At 47.2% G+C, this 20,602-nt stretch overlaps 1 protein-coding gene across 1 annotated transcript; it reads left to right on the top strand.

Annotated features, from left to right (window-relative positions):
• Positions 1-5: 5 nt before the first annotated feature.
• Positions 6-20,344, top strand: capn5b (calpain 5b). Its single transcript, XM_061299991.1, has 14 exons — positions 6-179; positions 470-757; positions 4,967-5,133; positions 7,541-7,672; positions 13,180-13,388; positions 13,557-13,749; positions 14,157-14,350; positions 14,482-14,559; positions 14,760-14,955; positions 15,028-15,150; positions 15,323-15,519; positions 15,868-15,989; positions 16,120-16,256; positions 16,576-20,344. The coding sequence occupies exons 2-14, from the start codon at positions 487-489 to the stop codon at positions 16,756-16,758; spliced, it is 2,202 nt and encodes a 733-aa protein (XP_061155975.1). The 5' UTR covers positions 6-179; positions 470-486; the 3' UTR covers positions 16,759-20,344.
• Positions 20,345-20,602: the final 258 nt, after the last annotated feature.

The raw sequence follows: 20,602 nt of genomic DNA, 5'->3' as shown, positions 1-20,602 counted from the left end.
TTCCCTCAACAGACAACTTCCTGGAGGTTGCTTTCAAAATACATTCAAAACGATTTTTAAGGAAAATGTTTTTATTTGTTATTGAAGTCACAAACCGTCACATGTGAGAATCGAACTCACGGTACCTGCACACAAGACAGGCGAGTGTACTATTACACCATCAGCCACAACCTAATAAGGTGAGAGTATAATACCAATTTTAGGTGCTTCGTGACTGTCAGTATTAGAAAATATACGAGGGGTTGACGAATGAGCTTTCTCTAATTCAGTGGAACAAAGCATCGAGTGTTGTCGATAAGTATTTTAATGGAGACGTTAGCTCGGCAAGCTAGCTCTGAAGTTTGCCATTTCGAGATAAGGCTGACCTTATAAAATGTTTTTTCGGTGTTCATAATTAATTTTCACTTGAATAATATACATGATTTCTTTAAAGCATCTTAAAATATTGTACAATGTTTCATTATTTGAGAACCCAGTAAACGTCCGATGTCACCGCGGAGTGATACACGCCAGCTTGACTCTTGCTTTTGGCGGAGGAGGCGGAGGAGGAGGAGAGCGGTGCTCCGGCGGAGGAGAGGACCAGACAGGGAGCGAGGCGAGGAACCCGACCAGCCCACCTCCCCCGCCCCCGCAGAGAGCGAGTGTCGGACCCGCTGGACTCCCCACCGCCCCCTAACCCCCGGAGGAGGACCCGAGAGAGAGAGCGAGAGAGAGAGAGAGAGGGAACCGCGTTGCCACGGGAGAAGCCTCTGTGCAGGTAACCGAGCGCTCGACGTCGTGCGCCGCCGGGGGCGCAGGTGCTCGTGGGGGGGGGGCGTCTCTGAAACTCGCAGGAGAACCACGATGCTATTACTTACTCACTGCTTCATTTTTTCTACTTACAAATCATAGGATACAGAAACACACCACTAAAGCATCCTTTCATATGTATAATGTGCATGATATAGCAGAATATATGTAATAGGAGCACTATGCTATTGTTTCAATTTGATTTTTTTCCTCCAGCACTGACTCTAAGAAAATAAGGAGAAAAGTATCACTACTTGACAGGATTATTATAGACATCCAATAATCCAGTGTTTTCCAATCTTTACTGGGACACATGCTTTACTAGAGCGAAAATCTCACCGCACACCAACAAGCAAAAATGCCACCCAATTAGCGGTACCGTGGTTTTAACTTCGCCTTCATTCTTTCCTGAAAGTCTTACCCAATTTGCTTGATTGGGCACCATCTTGTCAGATCATGCCCAGAGGAATCTTGTTAAAGTGAGGATTTTCTTCTTTCATTCAAGAATTTGTGTGATCTTTTGCAGCTATCTTCCTCCGTGGTCCTCAAGTAATGAATTAGTTATCCCGCGAAGTAAGTGCATCGTTGTACACAGCACTGAGAGAGCTGGGAAGACGGACAAGACACATTAAGTGCATGCATAGACACAGCTGCACGGAGAACAAGCTGGCATTTATTTGGCTGCGGATAGATTTATTGTTTTGTTTATTTTTAAAAAGGAGAACATTTTAGTTTTTTTATCAGAGAAAATAAAGCTAAAGATGTTTGTAATCTTACAGGTAGAACAGACTGGAACATCAGAGGTATATTTGGGGTTAACCAGAAGCACTTTAATTGTATGCCGAGACTGACTAATCATGAGTGGGTAATTCTGAACGTAACCACACCCCAAGTTGCAAGAGGGTGTGCACACTTATCTCAGCTCTCTGTTTTTCCTTTATTGTTTTATATAGTTGACTTTAATGGTGGAATAAGTTTTGAAATAACTGATTTTGGTCTCACTTGGGCTGGAGTGTGTAGACTTTCTCTGCTCTTTATGTGGGCAGAACGGTTTGAAGAGTAACTTTATTTGCCCCACTGAAGTGTGATTTGTCGCTTCCGCCGCCTCTGTTTTAAACAGCCAAGGTGTCTTTATCGGCCTTCATTATGAAAATATCATATAGTTTAATGGCTTCCTCTGACTATCGACCGGTTCATTTAAAAGTTTCTATTTATTTATTTTTATTTTAATGATCGTCTCTTTCATTATTTAAGAATTGCTCAACTAAGAGTTTTTTTTTTACACAGAGATCCAAAACGAGGAGTTTAAAGGCATAATATAATAAACATACATTTTCCGGCCAAAATACATTTGTGTTCTTTGAAATGACAGCCTAATATTATGCTGTGTTTTGAAGTAGTGTTTTGCCGATATTAGTTGAAAGCCAAGCAAATCTCTCTCTCTCTTTCTCTCTCTTTCTCTCTTTCTCTCTCTCTCTCTTTCTCTCTCTCTCTCTTTCTTTCTCTCTCTCTCTCTTTCTTTCTCTCTCTCTCTCTCTCTCTCTCTCTCTCTCTTTCTCTCTGTCTCTGTCTCTCTGTCACTGTCTCTGTCTGTCTCTCTCTCTCTCTCTCTCTCTCTCTCTCTCATATTGGTCCAAGAGTTGATTTTTGGACTGTGTTTGTGGAGTTTGCACGTTTTAGAAATCCAGCCTCGCTCATATCAATCCGATACGTCGACGCTAGCGCAACCGTCCAGGTATGACATCAGTATTGAAATTTACAACATTGACCAGTGGCATTTGCCAGAGACAAATTAGGGTAAATGGTAGAGAGCGCTGTCCAGTGGCACGGTTATCGATCAAGACGGCTCCATTTTAGAGCGACCCGGCCCCGTTATCAATCGATGTTTTTCTCTCTGCATAACTGTGATAATTAGGCCCCGGAGAACGTTGGGGGACAGATTACAGTGTATAATGCGCCCCCATGTATAATACGCACCCTAAAAATGGCATGTTGATGCTGGGAAAAAGCCTGTACCCATGTATAATACGCACCCAATTATTTTATTTTTTTTAAGTCCCAATGATCGTCACACACGCAAGGAGGCAATGGGTCCCATTTTTATAGTCTTTGGTATGGTCTTAACTAGGCTGGATGTAATTTTTTTTGTTGGCGTTGATTTCTCCGACTGCCCGTAAAGGCACCACCGCAATCAGTGCGGACATGTGAAAAAGGCGTGCGGACGTGAAAAAGGCGGCTCTGTATGGGAGAGACGTTGAAGAGGAATAAAAACACCCTTGGAAACCAAAACTTGCCCCTCGTCGTGACTCGGAGGCGCAACAAATGTTTCGGATTTGTGTAGGGTACATTGTGACAGCAAACGAGCAGGTGATCGAGCAAGCGTCTGATACGAGAGCATTGCGTTCGTATGGAGCGTGTTTGAAGTGAACAGCAGAGACGAAAGGAACAAGGCAAAGTGTTGTGAAATAAAATATTACCTGTAATACGCATTTTGTTATTTGCTGATTGAAACTGTTAATTAAACTGTGAATTGAAACTAATAGGAAGAAAACTGAACTCTCGCTCTTTATATAGCTGACGTGTCTTGCGCATCCGTTCAGCGCATCGGATCCATAGTGCGCATGCGCAGTCATACTGCCTCGGTATGACGTCCGGTCGGCGATGGAGATTAAAAAACAAACAATATTTGACAATAACACACCATCAAGGATTGCACCATCGCAACCAAACGATGTGTCATCAATTATGAATTTTACTGACTAAGTGTGTTGGGCAGGATGGCTGAATGCGATGCGCCATTGACAACAAACAAGAAGAAAGGTGATTACAAGTTTTATTTCGAGGGAGATTTGTCATGTCTCGTCCCCAGTTTTGCTATGTGTCTAGGTTGCCATAGTTTCTGTTCGTGTCGCGCCTCCCTTCCTGGGTCACCTCAAACAATGTAACGTGTTTTGTATTTAAGTCCTGTCTGCCCCTCGCTCACCGTCGGATCATTGCATGTGTTACTGTCATGATGTCTGTTTGGTTTCTGTTCCTGTCTTTGGTAATGTCACCCTGTCTTTTTGTTCCACGACTTTGTCGGTCAGTCCTGTTGTTGGTTTTGTTGTACCATGATTTTCTTAAAATAAAATAAAATAAAAAAATTGTACCGCGCACCCCAGATTTTAGGACAATAAATTAGTTAAATTTTGCGCATTATACACGGAAGAAAACGGTATGTTTCTTTTTCACTTCTTTTGGGATTTTATGGCTGATGCGACTTGTACTCCGGAGCGACTTATAGTCCGAAAATTACGGTATATAAATAAAAAAAAAAAATATATATATATATATGTATATGTATGTATGTATATATATATGCATATATATATATATATATATATATATACATATATATATATATGTCAGCTAAATGGCAAGAACAAGATCCGGGCAATAAACAGCTACGCCCTGCCAGTCATCAGATACCCTGCAGGAATAATAAGCTGGCCAAAGGAAGAGACGCAGACCACAGATGTCAAGACACGGAAGCTCCTAACCATGCACGGAGGGTTCCACCCTAAGTCCAGCACCCTGAGACTGTACACTAGCCGTAAAGAAGGAGGCTGAGGACTACTGAGTGTGAGAGCGCACTGTTCGGGATGAAACAGCCAAGATCCATGAGTACATCAAGGAAAAGTTCCTGTCTTTGGTAATGTCACCCTGTCTTTTTGTTCCACGACTCCTGTTCAGTCAGTCCTGTTGTTGGTTTTGTTGTACCATGATTTTCTTAAAAAATAAAATAAAATAAATATTTGTACCCATGTATAATGCGCTCCCCAGATTTTAGGACAATAAATTAGTTAAATTTTGCGCATTCTACACGGAAAAAAACGGTAAGCATTGGGAATCCAGAAGAATCAGGTGCACTCACAACAGGACCTTAAGTTCCCGCCGAGATGGCTAACGATGAAGGTGTCAGTCAAGCGAGGAGCGGGTGGGGGGTGTTACTAGGAAAACAGAAGAAATAATTTAATAACACTTTGCGCTCATTTATTCAGGTGACAAATCTACTTGCGCTCGTAGAATTGGTCCCTGCTGTGCTTTGGGAATATGGGAAGCCCGGGCTTTCTGATAAGCAGAAGAAGTTGGATGGACGGATGGTCGCTTTTTCAAAATGTCCTCTCCTGCTCCGCAGGGATGTTCGCGTCGGTGAAGGCCTTCGAGGGGCAGCAGTACTCCACCCTGAAAAGGCAGTGCCTGCAGAGTGGCCTGCTCTTCGAGGACCCCCGCTTCCCCGCCGTCGACGACTCGCTCTTCTACCTAGGCAACAGGATCGGACGCGTGGTGTGGAAGAGACCGCGAGTGAGTCGCTCCAAACAAACCTCCAAATGCGTCAGAACAAGCACACATGCGTTTCTCCGAGTACACGGGTAAAATTGGAGAAAATAAGCACACACGCTAACGTTAGCTTAGCTCGTGTCTTCGCCGGATGTTGCAGTATTGCGCTTGACTCCCCGATGAGCATAAAGGGTAATCGTCCAAGCACACTGATGTGGTTGCGGATGGAGTAGCCTCTTTTTGCAGCGGCGGCACGCATTGCCATGGAAACTGGGTCACAGAGATGATATGTTTCGCTCTGCGCAGACGTCAGTCACGCGCACTGAACGCCGTGAGAGGAGAAAAACATGGCAGAACCGAAGTGGGCACGCTGTAGCATTTTGTGGTGAATTCTCTTCGATGGTCAGCTGGTCTTCCAAACAAGATGGTGAAAAAGTGGCTGGCTTGGGGAAGGAAAACTTCAGTCACACATGGCTGATTGGGGAAAGATTTTATTCAACCGATGTCAGAGAGAAGTGTCTCGCGCCCTAGCCAAGATGTCGAGTCCCTTTGTCCACCCCCGTCCTAAACCTTATACTCTTGCGCTTCCCTCCACGCGGGAGCGCGCAGATGGGGCTGTTGGCTGACCTATGACCCCGCTGTTGCCCCCCTATCTCTACATCCTGTGTATCTTAGCAGTTGTTAATGGAAGCCAGATGTGTCCGGCGCCAATGAGTCTACCTTCCTGGACCAAGCCCCAAACAATACCACACGAACCTGACCCGAACATGCCCTGGTCGTACTTAGGCTTAATAGTGAGATGAACATAGCATGATACCAGAATAAAAATACACAACATTTTCGACACGATTAAATGACGCGCATTTGATTTTGTCTCGGTCTTTACATGCCTAGATAAACACGATTCCCTCTAGTCATTCCTTGGCTTAAGTAGATAACGACTGCACTCCCGCAAGAAGGTTAGACTAATGTACCTTTTAATGACAAAGCCCGAATGAGCACTATACCGCCAGAGCAATAATGGACATTTACCACACAAGTTCACCCCAGCGTACATTAGTTCCACAGGAAGCATTAAACGGGTTTCCCCGTCTTCCTCCTAATGGCCACCGAAAGCTCGCCGCCATGGGGAAAGTGTACAATCATCAAGTTTAACAGCAAACCCCTGACATGTAGCCGCTGAGAGGGAAGCAAATGTTCCAGACATTGAAAGTGTAGGGGGGGGTCATTTTTGTGGGGGAAAAAAGTATTTTTCTCTTGCCAAAGTTCCGGTGGCGGCATCAAGCGTAGGCACTTATAAAATGGTTCCTCATCCAGCGCCGTCTCACTGAGCTGCCGCTTGACCGTTTTTCCTCGTTCAATTTGTTGAAAACATTGCGCCCCACCACGCGTCTGCTTGGCTCCAGTATGCCGTCTGCGTTCCGCCCTCGCCCTTATCGAGGAGAGTCACGACAGGGCACACTCAGGTCATTCCTGTTGCCATGCGGGCATATTTAGCAAGTGTTTGCAATACGGTGGGCACTTTGTCTGCAGGGCTGATGGATGGATGCATGGTGCCGACTGCAGAGGGGGCCAGCGAGCGGGTAAATCATTAGATGGCGCTCGGCCGCAGCATCGGCATAACTTTCCCGTTTGAGGAGGCTGCGTTGCCATCAATATTCCTGAGATGACCCCCTTCATCCGGTCGGGAAGAGCCACTCTCTTTGTTTCCGCCACGCCGCGACAGTTGATGCCGCTGCAGACCGAAACCTTAGTTGTTCTACAAACAGTCATCGCCGGGTCGTGCAACGTCGGCGATGACGCGCCATTCTGACATCATAAATAAGCTACATTCTGTATTGCCTCTGCTGAGTCATCCTTGTTTTTAATGCATTTGTACAAAAAAGTGCAACATGGACAAAAAAGGGAGGCGGGCGGCGGCCCAACTCTCTGTAAACAGTGAGGTTCCAAGCCCAACTTGCACAATGCAAGTGTGAGAGAGAAAACACTGCAGCAGCTAATTGACAGACACATTGTTGTAACCAAAGACCGCACAGAGGCCCCAAATGGACCTGGACACGTGCGCTTGCTCGCTGGCTAAATGTGATTTCTCAAATGCATTTAAGGTCTCCTCCACGTCAGCAGAAGACGCATGCGTTGGTCTGGCCTGCCTTTGTTAACAACCACCAACCCACTCCCTCTATGTGAAGTGGCATGGGACCAAAAGTGATTCCTTCCGCTGTATATACACAGTTCGCTCGCCACACATTTTGCACACATGCAAGCCTGAGATGACACAAGACAGCACCAAAGTCAAAGAGAAAGATAGTTAAAAAAATCAGCCCTCAGGGAGGAGCTTGCATTAGCCCGGCCTGTTTTTTCAAAATCCAATCACGTCTGTCTTTGACTGTTGCCAATGAACGAGCCCTTTCTTTTTTACACACGCATGCAGGAGCTGTGCGAGGATCCTCACCTGTTTGTGGATGGCATCAGCGCTCACGACCTCCACCAGGGGCAGCTAGGCAATTGCTGGTTTGTGGCTGCCTGCTCCAGTTTAGCCTCCAGAGAGTCACTATGGCAAAAGGTGAGCAGCGCTCGCCTTGCGTTGTTTGCCCGCCTGCCCGCCCACTACGCTAAACGGCTAGTATTGACCTTTTAACATTTGGGGGACCAATCAAGGAGTTAGCAACATTTTTGATAGCGGATGTCAAATGGCCATCTTGGCCTACTCACTCGAACCCAACCTTTGTTCATCCACGCCACACCTTTTTATTGGAAAAAATCTTGCGGCACTCCACCAACAAAAATCTGTTGTTACACCATATTAAAATGAGTTACCGTATTTATTCTACCGTTTTTTTCCGTGTATAGTGCGCCCCCATGTATAATACGCACCCTAAAAATGGCATGCTGATGCTGGAAAAAAGCCTGTACCCATGTATAATACGCACCCAATTTTTATGAATTTTTTATTTTATTTTTTTAAGTCCCAATGATCGTCACACACGCAGGGAGGCAATGGGTCCCATTTTTATAGTCTTTGGTATGGTCTTAACTAGGCTGGATATAATTTTTTTTGTTGGCGTTGATTTCTCAGACTGCCCGTAAACGCACCACCGCGCTCCGTGCGGACGTGAAAAAGGCGGCTCTGTATGGGAGAGACGTTGAAGAGGAATAAAAACACCCTTGGAAACCAAAACTTGCCCCTCGTCGTGACTCGGAGCCGCAACAAATCAAAGTCAAAGTCAAAGTCAAAGTCAGCTTTATTGTCAATCTCTCCACGTCACAACACACAAAGAGACCGAAATTACGTTTTTCTCTATCCCACGGCGACGAGACACATAACACGATAGACATACAAGTACGCGACACAATATAAAAACAAGAAGGCAAAAATTCAAACAATCAATAGTAAGAGTGATGAATAAATAATAAATAAACAGATAACACAATAAATAAGAGGAGCAAAACGGAGCCAGCAAGCATAGCGCAAAAGTAAAAAACATCATAAACAAAAAGGCACAAACAATAAATAATAAGAGTAATAATAAATAATAAATAAACAGATAACACAACAAATAAGAGCCAGTGTGCATACAGACAGTACAGACAGTACAGACAGTAAAAGTACAAGACGCTACGCAGAACGGGGGAGCGAGTTCAGGATCCTAACAGCCTGGAGTACGAAGCTGTTTGAGAGTCTGGTGGTGCGGGAGCGCAGGCTTCTGTACCTCTTCCCAGAGGGCAGAAGCTCGAACAAAGAGTGAGCGGGGTGACTCACATCACTCACAATCGTGAAATGTTTCGGATTTGTGTAGGGTACATTGTGACAGACAGCAAACGAGCAGGTGATCGAGCAAGCGTCTGATACGAGAGAATTGCGGTCGCATGGAGCGTGTTTGAAGTGAACAGCAGAGAAGAAAGGAACAAGGCAAAGTGTTGTGAAATAAAATGCACAGAACGGATGCGCAAGACACGTCAGCTATATAAAGAGCGAGAGTTGTTTTCTTCCTATTAGTTTCAATTCACAGTTTAATTAGCAGTTTCAATCAGCAAATAACAAAATGCGTATTACAGGTAATATTTTATTTCACAACACTTTGCCTTGTTCCTTTGGTCTCTGCTGTTCATCCTAAAACACAAAGGCGCTCTTTAAGCAATGCGACAGTGAGCGCCCGGCGCGCTGCGGTTGCGCGACCGCACCAAATTAAGCTCCCTGCGCAGTGCGCACTGAGGTCCACTTAAATTTTAGAAAGTACATCAGGACTTTAAAAATATCTTCTAAATTTCAGCGACGGCTCTGTCACAATAATCGACCAGCGCGGTGCAGTTGGGCGGTCGGCGGCGCGCTACGGTTGACCGTTCTCTCTCGCGCTCTCTCTCTCACTCTTGCACACACGCAAACTGGATATCATACGGAGGCCGCCATTACAGATGCGCAGAACGGATGCGCAAGACACGTCAGCTATATAAAGAGCGAGAGTTCAGTTCTCTACCTAAATCCGTATTACAGGTAATATTTTATTTCACAACACTTTGCCTTGTTCCTTTCTTCTCTGCTGTTCACTTCAAACACGCTCCATGCGACCGCAATGCTCTCGTATCAGACGCTTGCTCGATCACCTGCTCGTTTGCTGTCTGTCACAATGTACCCTACACAAATCCGAAACATTTGTTGCGGCTCCGAGTCACGACGAGGGGCAAATTTTGGTTTCCAAGGGTGTTTTTATTCCTCTTCAACGTCTCTCCCATACAGAGCCGCCTTTTTCACGTCCGCACGGAGCGCGGTGGTGCGTTTACGGGCAGTCGGAGAAATCAACGCCAACAAAAAAAATTACATCCAGCCTAGTTAAGACCATACCAAAGACTATAAAAATGGGACCCATTGCCTCCCTGCGTGTGTGACGATCATTGGGACTTAAAAAACAAATAAATATTTTTTTTAAAAAAATGTAAAAAAAAAATTAAAAATTTTTTGTACCCATGTATAATGCGCACCCCAGATTTTAGGACAATAAATTAGTTAAATGTTGCGCACTATACACGGAAAAAAACGGTAATTATCGCCCATATTTTAATAATCGCCCAGTGTGAGTTAGCGATGACATAAATAAAAAACATTGATACCTCTAATTATCGCCCATGCTGCTAAAAATTCCCCACAAAACTTACGTTTTCCTCTGCGATCGCATGCCGACATGTCATGTCTCGTCCCCAGTTTTGTGATGTGTATAGGTGTGTGCTCGCCCCTCCCTTCCTGTGTGCCCTTGATTAGTGTAATCACACTCACCTGCCTCTTGTTGCCTGTATTGTATTTAAGTTCTGTTTGTGTACCACTCGCTGTCGGAGCATTGCGCATGCTGTTGCTGCGGTCATGGAATGCCACCCTGTCCGTTTTGTCTCACGTTGCTGTTCGGTTCCGGTTATTGCATTTGTCAGTAAGTTATGTTGGCTGCCGATTATGTCTTTTGAGTTCCTGCAATAAACCCTGGTCCAAGCTGCACTTGGTCGCCCTGCTCCATTACTCCACTCCGAAGCCTGACACGACGTCATTGCGCAAGTTTAAATATGACTGATTTGACAGCACGTCGAATGTCCATTTAAGATTTTTTTTCTCCATAAACTATGATACAAATACACTCGTCACTCCGCTACAATATCCTCACACAATTACGTTTTTGGGGCGTGCACTCGAACAAGACTATCGCGATAACATGACGTGCGCAACATGTGATGTGCGACAGTAACGTGTCCCATCGATGGATAACCGCCCCCCCCTCCCTGTTGGACATAAACCTTCTCTAATTATCGCCTTGGGCGATAATTAGAATAAATATGGTGTATTACAATGAAAGACATTGTGAAAGCTATAAAAACAAAGTCCTATTCCTATATATAGTATGTATATACAGTATATGGAAAGAGTGGAATAATTGAATAGAAACAAATAAATGTATATATTTTAAATATATATATACATATATATATTATTTTTTTATAAAAGTGTCTGTTTTTTTAAAAAGGGTTTAGACAGTGTAAGGAATAAACTATTGAAAGTGATTGTGATTGAAATCCAAAAGAATCAACATGACTTTGTTTACTGTTTTATATTAGCTCAATAAATATTGCGACAATAAGAAAAAAGTCACATTTAAAGACGCTCTGCTGTTCTGGCACCATGCTGAGTGGTGATCATAGTCAAGGTGTCACAACTTGACTGTGTATTCATGTTGGTGAAAATGAACAATCCAGGTTCTCCGGTTGAACTACATGCTGGGATTTCCGTTAGTCCACAAATGCACCACGGCCGTCAGAGCATCACTGTTATCGAAAGCACACAGCAGCAAACTGAATATGTGGTGATTCAGCACAATCAGACCGACACAACATGAAATCTCAAGATTGTCTGATTAGCTATGCATGCGCAATTAGCAAGTGGCTGACCAGGCCTTGCGCTAACTGACCCGTGGTTTGGAGATCCTTTTTACAATGCGCTCCGTAATTAATATTGGACAATTTCCCACGGCACAGCTGAATATCTCTCACGGCACACCAGTGTTCCGCGGCACAGTGGTTGGGAAACAGTGCACTAGATAGAACATGTGAAGACTTCTTTGCTGTGAAGAAATTCTTTGTCGAGCAGATGAGCCGTCAATTTTAAGCCGGCCAGCCTTTTGTGGAACCAGATCCTGAAAAAATCCCAGTCATTCAAGTATTGCACTCTTTTTGAATCCGCAAATCCACAATTGCGTTATCCGGTCGTTCTGAAACCTTTTGCATCAGCTTAGAAGAAACGTTCATACGGACACAGACGAGATTCCTAAAAAGTCAGTTTAATGAGTAAGCCATTGCAGCATTATGCACAGTCTGCTTAATGATGAGAGAATCGATTTGAAAAAAAAAAACTTTGACTTAGATTCACAGACGGTGACGGAGTGAACTACATATTTCCAGCTACCCGGGTAGAAATGCAAGCGTTAAGCGAGGCTCCACAGAAGCATTCACCTGCCACCCGTGAAGGCGATGGAGCAGTCCACCGCGTCGGGGCAGCAGCCCTCCCCAAAGGCAAACAGGAAGTACATGACCTTCCTCACCTTGGCCAGCTCAGTGATGCGCTCTCCCAACTCACACACATTCCGGCTGGCGGGGGTTGCCCACCACGCTCCAGAAGACCGCCGGCGGCTCCAAGAGCTGCGGGGTGATTAGGCGGGTGAGGTCCGGCGTCCACAGCTGCGACGTGGCCGTAATGGCCAGGCAACCTGGCCTGGGCAAACGCACTGTCCAATGGGAGAAGCGCAGCGACTGCTGGGCAAAGTCCAGGCGGTACACGGCCTCATCGGGCCGCAGCAGGCGCTCGCCGTCCTGACGTTTCTGCCCGCGCTGCTGCAGGGACTGGACCCGCAGGCGCATCACCTCGCTCAGCTGTGGGTCCGGGCCGAAGTGCAGCTCCAGGGTGTTGGCCATGAACGCCAAAAGAGAGGAGTGGCTCATTGTGCACCGTGTGGTGCCGCGTCTTAACTGCCAAAGACACCTGCAAACAAGTGCTCGTGACATTTGGCTTTCGTCCTCAAGGGGGTGCCGCTTGCCTCAGTTTGCTCATTCGTTGCTTGGAAACGTGGAACCCGTGCGGGAATCCTCCCCGCAGGCGTCCTCTGCCGATGTTTGCGCGTGTGGCATTGCTGGCTTTTGTTTTTGCTTTCTTTTGTTTTTGTCATGAGTTAATCTGTTAACGATTGCAAAGGATCATTGGCGGTAAGACTTGAAAATCCATCTAAGAGGCTGCTCGACACTTCTGTTTGGTGTATCAACCGAGTTGAGCAAGGGACTCTTGGAGCAAGGGTGGGAGGGAGGCCTTTTTCTCTCTGCCTGCCATCTAATTGAGAGACAGCGTAAATTAGAGGGAAATCTTCGTTCTCATTTCCTTTGGATAGGAGAACAGCGGCTTCATGGTTGTAGTTACTTTACGCATCATTGACTCCCACGCCGTTCCAGCCAGATTTCGGCGTGACGACGACGGGAGCAATAAAGCCTTGATGTGATTGGCCATCGACGAGTTTGGCTAAGCGACTCCCCGCTCTGCTTCCTTTTCAGGTGATTCCCGACTGGAAGGAGCAGGAGTGGGACACGGAGAAGCCCGACTCGTACGGCGGCATTTTCCACTTCCGCTTCTGGCGCTTCGGCGAGTGGGTGGACGTTGTGATTGACGACCGACTGCCCACCGTCGAAAACCAGCTGGTTTACTGTCATTCCAACGACAGCAACGAGTTCTGGAGCGCCTTGGTGGAGAAGGCATACGCCAAGTTAGTTCCCCCAGCTGAGTTACGGCGAGTTTATGAAGTAAGCGCGGACGAGCCATAAGCTCGTTTGTTCGTGAGAGTAAGTGAGAGCATTTGTTAGCCGCTCAGCTCGTTGCCGCTCATTCGTTAGTTCCAAGACAGGCCTGACGGACTTGTTTTTCTCTCTCTCAGGGTGTACGGCTGCTACGAGGCTCTGGACGGCGGCAACACGGCGGACGCACTGGTGGACTTCACAGGGGGGGTCTCGGAGCCCGTGGACCTGCTGGAGGCCCAAATGGCAATGGACGAGACGGCCCGCAATCAGTTGTTTGAACGAGTCCTCAAAGTGCACAACCGAGATGGCCTTATTAGCTGCTCCATTAGGGTAAGCGTATTCTGCTTTTTGCAACAAAACTTGCTGAATGCCAAACATCTCCATCCGATACAAACATCTCAATCGGTCAGTATTAGGAGGCTCAGGCTCATGCACGAGTCCAAGCACAGTAGGTAACAAAAACAAAGGAAAAATGAGGTGTCGAAGAAGTCATCCCTGAGGCACCCCTGTCAGTCAAGGAGCACGGATTGCAAAGGAAAAGGAGATGTCCAAGAAGTCATCCCCCCCCTCCCCCCCCCCCCCCCCCCCCCCCGTCGTCAGTCAAGGAGCACAGATCGCAAGGAAAAAGGACGTGTCCAAGTAGTCATCCCTGAGGAACCCCCCATCAGTCAAGGAGCACAGATTGCTTCTTTTGGACTTCCCTGGATGTGTCTGATTATGCACATTTGCTTTCCCAGGCAACCACGGTGGAGGACATGGAGGCGCGGCTGGACTGTGGCCTCGTCAAAGGCCACGCCTACGCTGTGACCGACGTTCGCAAAGTGCGCCTGGGCCACGGGCTGCTGGCGTATTTCAAGTCGGAGAAGCTCCATATGATTCGCATGAGGAACCCGTGGGGAGAGAAGGAGTGGAGCGGCCCGTGGAGTGACAGGTTCCCCTGCTTGTCACCCACATTCCGCACAATCCCCCTTGATGCTTAGCGAAGGCGCTCAAACATTGACTTGATGCCAGAAGGTGCGCTCGACCCAACATTTTTCTGTTTCTCCCCCGTCGCTGTTGCAGTTCGAAGGAGTGGAACAAGGTGAGCAAGAGCGAGAGGGAGAAACTCGGCGTCACCGTGCAGGACGACGGCGAGTTCTGGTGAGGAAAACAAATGTCCAACACGTCAAATCAACATTTCTGTAAATATCGGAAGCTAAAGCCATGTGTAGTGGGTGTCAAAAGTATTTTTCATAGAAAGAATGAAAAATTGAACTGGGCTTCTGACAATTTCTGTGACATGCTCTCTCCATTCTAATGATCCTGAATGTTTTGACGTTTCCCCTCTGGGCTCTCTCCAGGATGACCTTTGACGACTTCTGCCAGTACTTCACCGACCTTATCCTGTGCCGCCTCATCAACACGTCGTACCTGAGCATCCACAAGACGTGGGAGGAGGAGGTGATGCGGGGTTCCTGGCTCCACCGCCAGGACCCCCTGCGTAACCGCTCGGGCGGCTGCATCAATCACAAGGTCACCTTCCTTCAGAACCCTCAGGTGCAATGCCATGTTTCACCAACATTTGTTGAAGGCACAGCGCTTTTGACGTCGCCTCCCTTCTCCCTCTAGTACGTGTTTGACGTGAAGAAGGTGGAGGACGAGGTGTTGATCTGCTTGCAGCAGAAGGAGAAGAGAGCCACGCCCAAAGAAGGCAAGGGGGAGAACCTCGCCATCGGCTTTGATATCCACCAGGTAAAGAGGAGTAACAAAGCGGACCCAGAAAATCCATTTTCTGGCGCTCCTCTGGGGCCGGGTCGCGGGAGCAGCCGCTCGGGCTTCAGCGGGCAAGACCGGACTTCCCTCTCCCCGCCATGTAAGTCAGCCGCGAGCATCCTCCCTTCTGAAGTGCGCTTTGCTTCCTCAGGTGGAGCTGAACCGCAAGTACCGCATGCACTCGAGCCAGCAGAAGGTGGCCGGCTCCATCTACATCAACTCGCGCTGCGTCTTTCTCAGGAAGGAGCTGAAGGAGGGCCGCTATGTCATCATCCCCACCACCTTTGACCCGGGCCAGCGGGGAGACTTTCTGCTCCGCGTCTTCACCGACGTGCCTTCGGACTGCAAGTAGTGGACTTTCCCTTCTTCTCAATTAAGTCAGAGATAATATGGATGACATCATCATATATTTTCAATCAAATTTCATGACTCCATTGTAAAATGGGTGGCTCCAAGTTGAGTTTGAACCTCCAATATTTTACTTTTCTTTGCCTTCTTTCTCGTGCTGGCAAAAGTCCAGCAGTAAGCGCAGAGCCGGAAATACAACTTGACGTGGCTAAAATGACTTTTGGAACGCAAATGTCAATTTTCCTTCCTCAAGACTCAGGTGTGAGCACTCTTACCTTAGAGTGCCCTCTCTGCGGCCTTCCGTGGAATGACACGCGCGTTCCCTTCTCTTCCGCTGACTCGCTTCAGAGAGCTGAGTCTGGACGAGCCTCCTCAAACGTGCTGGACGGGCATGTGCGGCTACCCGCAGCTGGTCACTCAGGTCCACGTTCTCAACGCCGAAGGTCTGCAGGGACAGGATTCCAACGGAGGTCATTGAAATGATTTAAAATTGAGCACTAGAACGAGCCAAACTCTGACGACCGCCGTGAAATTTGTATCTCGGTCATTTACATATATAAGATTCGATAAGATAAGAATCTAGAATGTCATCACTTCTAGCCCTGGACCCGTATGTGATCATCACCTGCGAAGGCGAAAGGGTCCGCTCGCCGGTCCACAAGGACACCCGCTGCCCCAATTTTGATGTCAAGGCTCTGTTCTACCGCAAGAAGCCCAAAGAGGGAGTCCACATCGAGGTGAGGGCCACCCGCTTGGGTACTTTGGCTGAGTCCGAGCCCTTCAAATGTCATTTGCTTGTTTTCACTTGGTGCTCCTTTTCGTCCGACGTCGCAACCCGACGGATTGGCCTGCTAGACATCCGAATGGCGAGCTAGCTGGAGAGATAGCAAAGTCCCCTTGCAAAAGGGCAAATGTGCCCAGAGTCACGTTTGGCCACGTCTGGATGAGTTGTCCTGGTGGCTGTTTCTTTTTCAAGCTGCAATTCTTCCTAAGCTTCCTCTTTTCTTCTTTTTGCTTCCTGCCTGCCTCCCTCTCCCTCTCTCTCTTTGGGGTCAGATCTACAACAAGAACATGATCGTGGACACCTTCCTGGGTCAGGTGGTGATGTTGAGCAATCCCAACGAGCGTCAGGAGCAGCACACGCTGCACCTCCGCGACAAAGGCAGTCGGCAGGACAGCGACTTGCCCGGCACGCTCACCGTGCGCCTCATCACCTCCACCACACTCACCAACATCTGACCGCCCCCTCTTCACAAATGTCATATTTATTCCGACTGTTTTGGCCGATTTGTTCCCTCCTTATTTCTTTCACACACCCCGCCCCTCCCGCAAGGTTTTTTTCTTTTCCCGTTTCCCTCTCCATTTTTTCTGTATTTTTTCCTGCCAATTTCTTCAACCTTGACACTAACATTTGAATGGCCTTTATTTCCCTAAAGATCTTTCTTCAGTGTCATTGCCCGTGTTGTGTCGCTGGGAAAAGGCCAGCGAGGAGCACTTTGTCTCCCCTTTCTGTTGTTTTGCTTTTGATGGATGGATTTTGGTGTGAAGTGAACCCCGCACGGGATGCAAGCGTGATGCGTATGCAGATGTTTCTGCACTGGCGTACCAACAATTCCAAGGGCTTTGCCTTGCCTTAAGGCTGCGTCTGTGTCTTTTACGCGGAGGAGCGGGAGGGAGGGGGGTTCACGGCTTGGCATTCGTCGCGTGTCACTTGTCTTTCTCGGTGCTCTGGTGGCCGCCATGTTGTCCCAAAAAGTCAGTCCCAAACCTTGGTGCATCTCCCCCGAAACAGGGACGACGCCCCGTCGAGCGTGTTCCTATGCTGACTTGACACTCTGTCTGAATCCCTGCGGAAGACGCACTTTGACTCCCGGCCTCTCCCACCCGTTAATACCGATGATACATTTTGTATCCGTGGCTGCAGTCCAGTGTTTGGCGAGCAACCGCCACCCGTCATCCCTGAAGCAAGCCAACAGCCTCGCTTTTCCCGTCTTCCTTCACTTTCAAACCAATACACGTCTCTGCCAAACGCCATGGACGACCGCATGGCCCAGAAAGCCTTTTTGTCTTTTTTCCCAACCTGTGCTGCACATCTCTTCGGCCGTAGCTTAGCGGTCAGTGTCTAATCTTGGAGTCCCCCCCCCCCCCTTGTAAACAAGTGCTTTGCGGGACCAAGGAGGAGCTTGTCAGCTCCTGCTCCTTTGTGACTCTTTGCGGCTGCCACACTGGCTGCCACACAGTCCGCCCCCAAGCGGCAAACTCGGGGGCCCGAACCACGCCCCCCTGGTGCCGCTGCATCATTATAAAGGCAACATCACTGCCTGACACTGCGCGCACGCGCGCAAACTTGTACATCTGCTTCTGGGAGGAAAAACGTGAAAGCGACAGAGGGGCCCGCATTGGGATCGCACGCCTCGCACTCATGTCGCTTTTGCCGCACAGGAGGAGGAAACTTGCCAAACAAACGGTGCCATGGCGCGTTCAATTGCCTCTTTAAAAAAACAACAACTTTGGAGTCATTCAAGGATTTTGCATTGAACACTCATTGATACTTTGTATTCTGTCTGATTTCTCGGGATGGGCCCCAATTCAGCAATCGATTCATCGAGTGTGGATCATTTCAACGGGCGAGAGGCTCTTTAGGCTTTCTTGCATTGAGAAACATCACTCGTAATTTCCTAACTGGCCCTTTGAAATTGGATGTCGTTTTTTTGCAGAGGATGTTTCAAGTCAACCGCTCTAGTCTTCCTTTACTCTCGCTGTTCGGACGCACTAGTCAACTTTAGTCGGTTGTATCGGAGCTGCATCCAAGTTGAAGATGGCTCCGACCGAGATTTTCTTGAAAATGGCGTCCCTCCAATGTTTCAACCGATATTTTAGTGCGCGCCTCAATAGAATCAACAATGTCACAACGGACGCGCGTGACAACCGGTCGACTGATCGAACAATTGCTCTGCCCATCCCGAATTCTCGACAAATAGAAAATGTGCGCGTTTCTTTTTACGTTGAATGTAATAACAACTTTTTCATTTGGCTCCGATTGCATTCTAATCGAGCCGCCCGCCATTACTTGAAGTGTCGCACACATTTTCTCGCCGTGCAGCATCTTTACAAATGCACGACTCGCTTTTCCGCTCTGTCCGCAGCCTTGTACTGTAGCGTCGAGACCCTATCATGCTTTTTTTCTTCTGTTTATCTATGCGCTAATGCCAGTCGGCCATTATATCAGAGCGCTGGATGGATGGCGGGTGCGGAGCGCGAGCTGCTGTTTTTAGGCGCTGGACGAAAAATGAGAGGCTTCTGGCGGTCAACGTTCTGAGGCTGAAGTGTGATTTGTGCCAAAAAAGTGTTCTCTACGACACTCGGCTTAGTTTTTTGCCAAATAATTTCCATAATACAAAAACACAAAAAAATATGTTCAAGCTTGCGGTGCGACCGCCTATCACACGGCCACAACGCTTGGCTGTCTTCAATGTTGTTCGCGACTTGCTTTACGGATTGACTGAAATGTTCGTGGGATTCACGCATGTGCTATTTCACAGTATTTGTCGAGGTTTATCTTTCGTGTATCATTTGTTTGGATGCCACATGCCAATTTTACAGCATTGCGCGTGGTAATGATTTCACTGTCATACACCGTCGGGACTTTGACCTACGTATACATCTTGACCGAGACTTTTTATACATGAATGCCATTGCATGTAGCAAAAGCGGCTTTGAATTCATAACAAAAAAATCTATATTTATATTTTGGGACTGTTGAAGAAAAAACGAGAGAGAGAAAAAAAGCTACCTGGCAGCGCGCGATTTCTACTTTAATGAACCCATGCAGCGGGCTTGCGTCGTACTCACGCATGCATCCAGACAGACGATAGACTGTTTCAATCAAATGTTATTCTCTTAAAAGCGTTCTCCAAAGAAATCCCCATTTTCTGGCTGGAAAGTACAACTTCTTGTAAAATGCCGACTTGATTCTCTGCAAACATTTACTCTGTGATCATCCGCTGACTTGACAAGAGGACGTGATTGGCTCGCTCGCTGTTTGGCTGTTCTTACAACTTGTAAAATGCCGACTTGATTCTTTGCAAAAGTTTACTCGGTGATCGTCCGCTGACTTGACAAGGGGACGTGACTGGCTCGCTTGCTGTTTGGCTGTTCATACAACTTGAAAACAGCGGCCACGTTGCACATCGTTGCACGAAAACAAACAAAACTGGCCGATTACGTCATCGCGTCGGCTTTTCTCGCCGCGGCCGCGATGTTCTTGTACTTTTCTCGAAAACTGGAATATTTTCCTGCATGGTGACACTTTTATGAATATTTTATAGCCTTGTTGATTTTATATGGCTACAGTACGTACATATATCCAGCAAGTATATCAAGATGTATACAGCATATCTCTGGAACTATAGCCGCTCTTTGCGCTAAAGCTGAGTGCGATTGGCTGTGGAGCTTTCGAGAAGCGTACTTGCCCCATGTGTACCGTGTGTGTGTGCTTTTTTGTGTCTTCTCTGATCTCCAATCTTTATTTTTTCGTCATTGAATCGATGCCCGTGCTTTGACTGCTAGGGTGCACTGTGCTTATTTTATAGCTGCGATTTGGGGCGGGGGTCTTTTTTTCTCCTTTTTGGTTTTGTATTTAATGTCAACTTATGGCATGACTTTTAAATAAAACTGAAAATAATAATCATGTCTTTTTTTACTTCAGATTTTGTCATGAATGAGTGTAGCAGGGTGACCAACTGCAGCTTGGACCAGGGTTTATTGAAGGGAAGGGAGGGAAACAAAGACACAGGCGGGATTGAGACTTACGGACAGCAGACAGAAGTCCACTCGGACACGGAACACATTCTGGCTGTGAGCCTCCACACAAGACGGGGAGGGGGGGGGGGGGGGTCTGAGGTGGTGGCTGAGGGAAGTTGCTGGCTGAGCGACACGGACGTGACATATTTTTGTTTTACCGGAATCAAGAAATGCAAAGAAAAATGCAAATAATTAAATGAGTTCAAGTTTTCAGAACTCCATTGTTTGTTTGTGTTTATGTTTACATTTGCAAACATACTCGAAGCGTGCTGTTGATGCT

The sequence above is a fragment of the Syngnathus typhle genome, linkage group LG15 (genome assembly GCF_033458585.1).
Source record: "Syngnathus typhle isolate RoL2023-S1 ecotype Sweden linkage group LG15, RoL_Styp_1.0, whole genome shotgun sequence".
In the NCBI taxonomy this organism is placed as follows: domain Eukaryota; kingdom Metazoa; phylum Chordata; class Actinopteri; order Syngnathiformes; family Syngnathidae; genus Syngnathus; species Syngnathus typhle.
The sequence above is the reverse complement of the archived record's forward strand: the minus strand, read 5'-3'. Positions and strand labels throughout refer to the sequence as shown.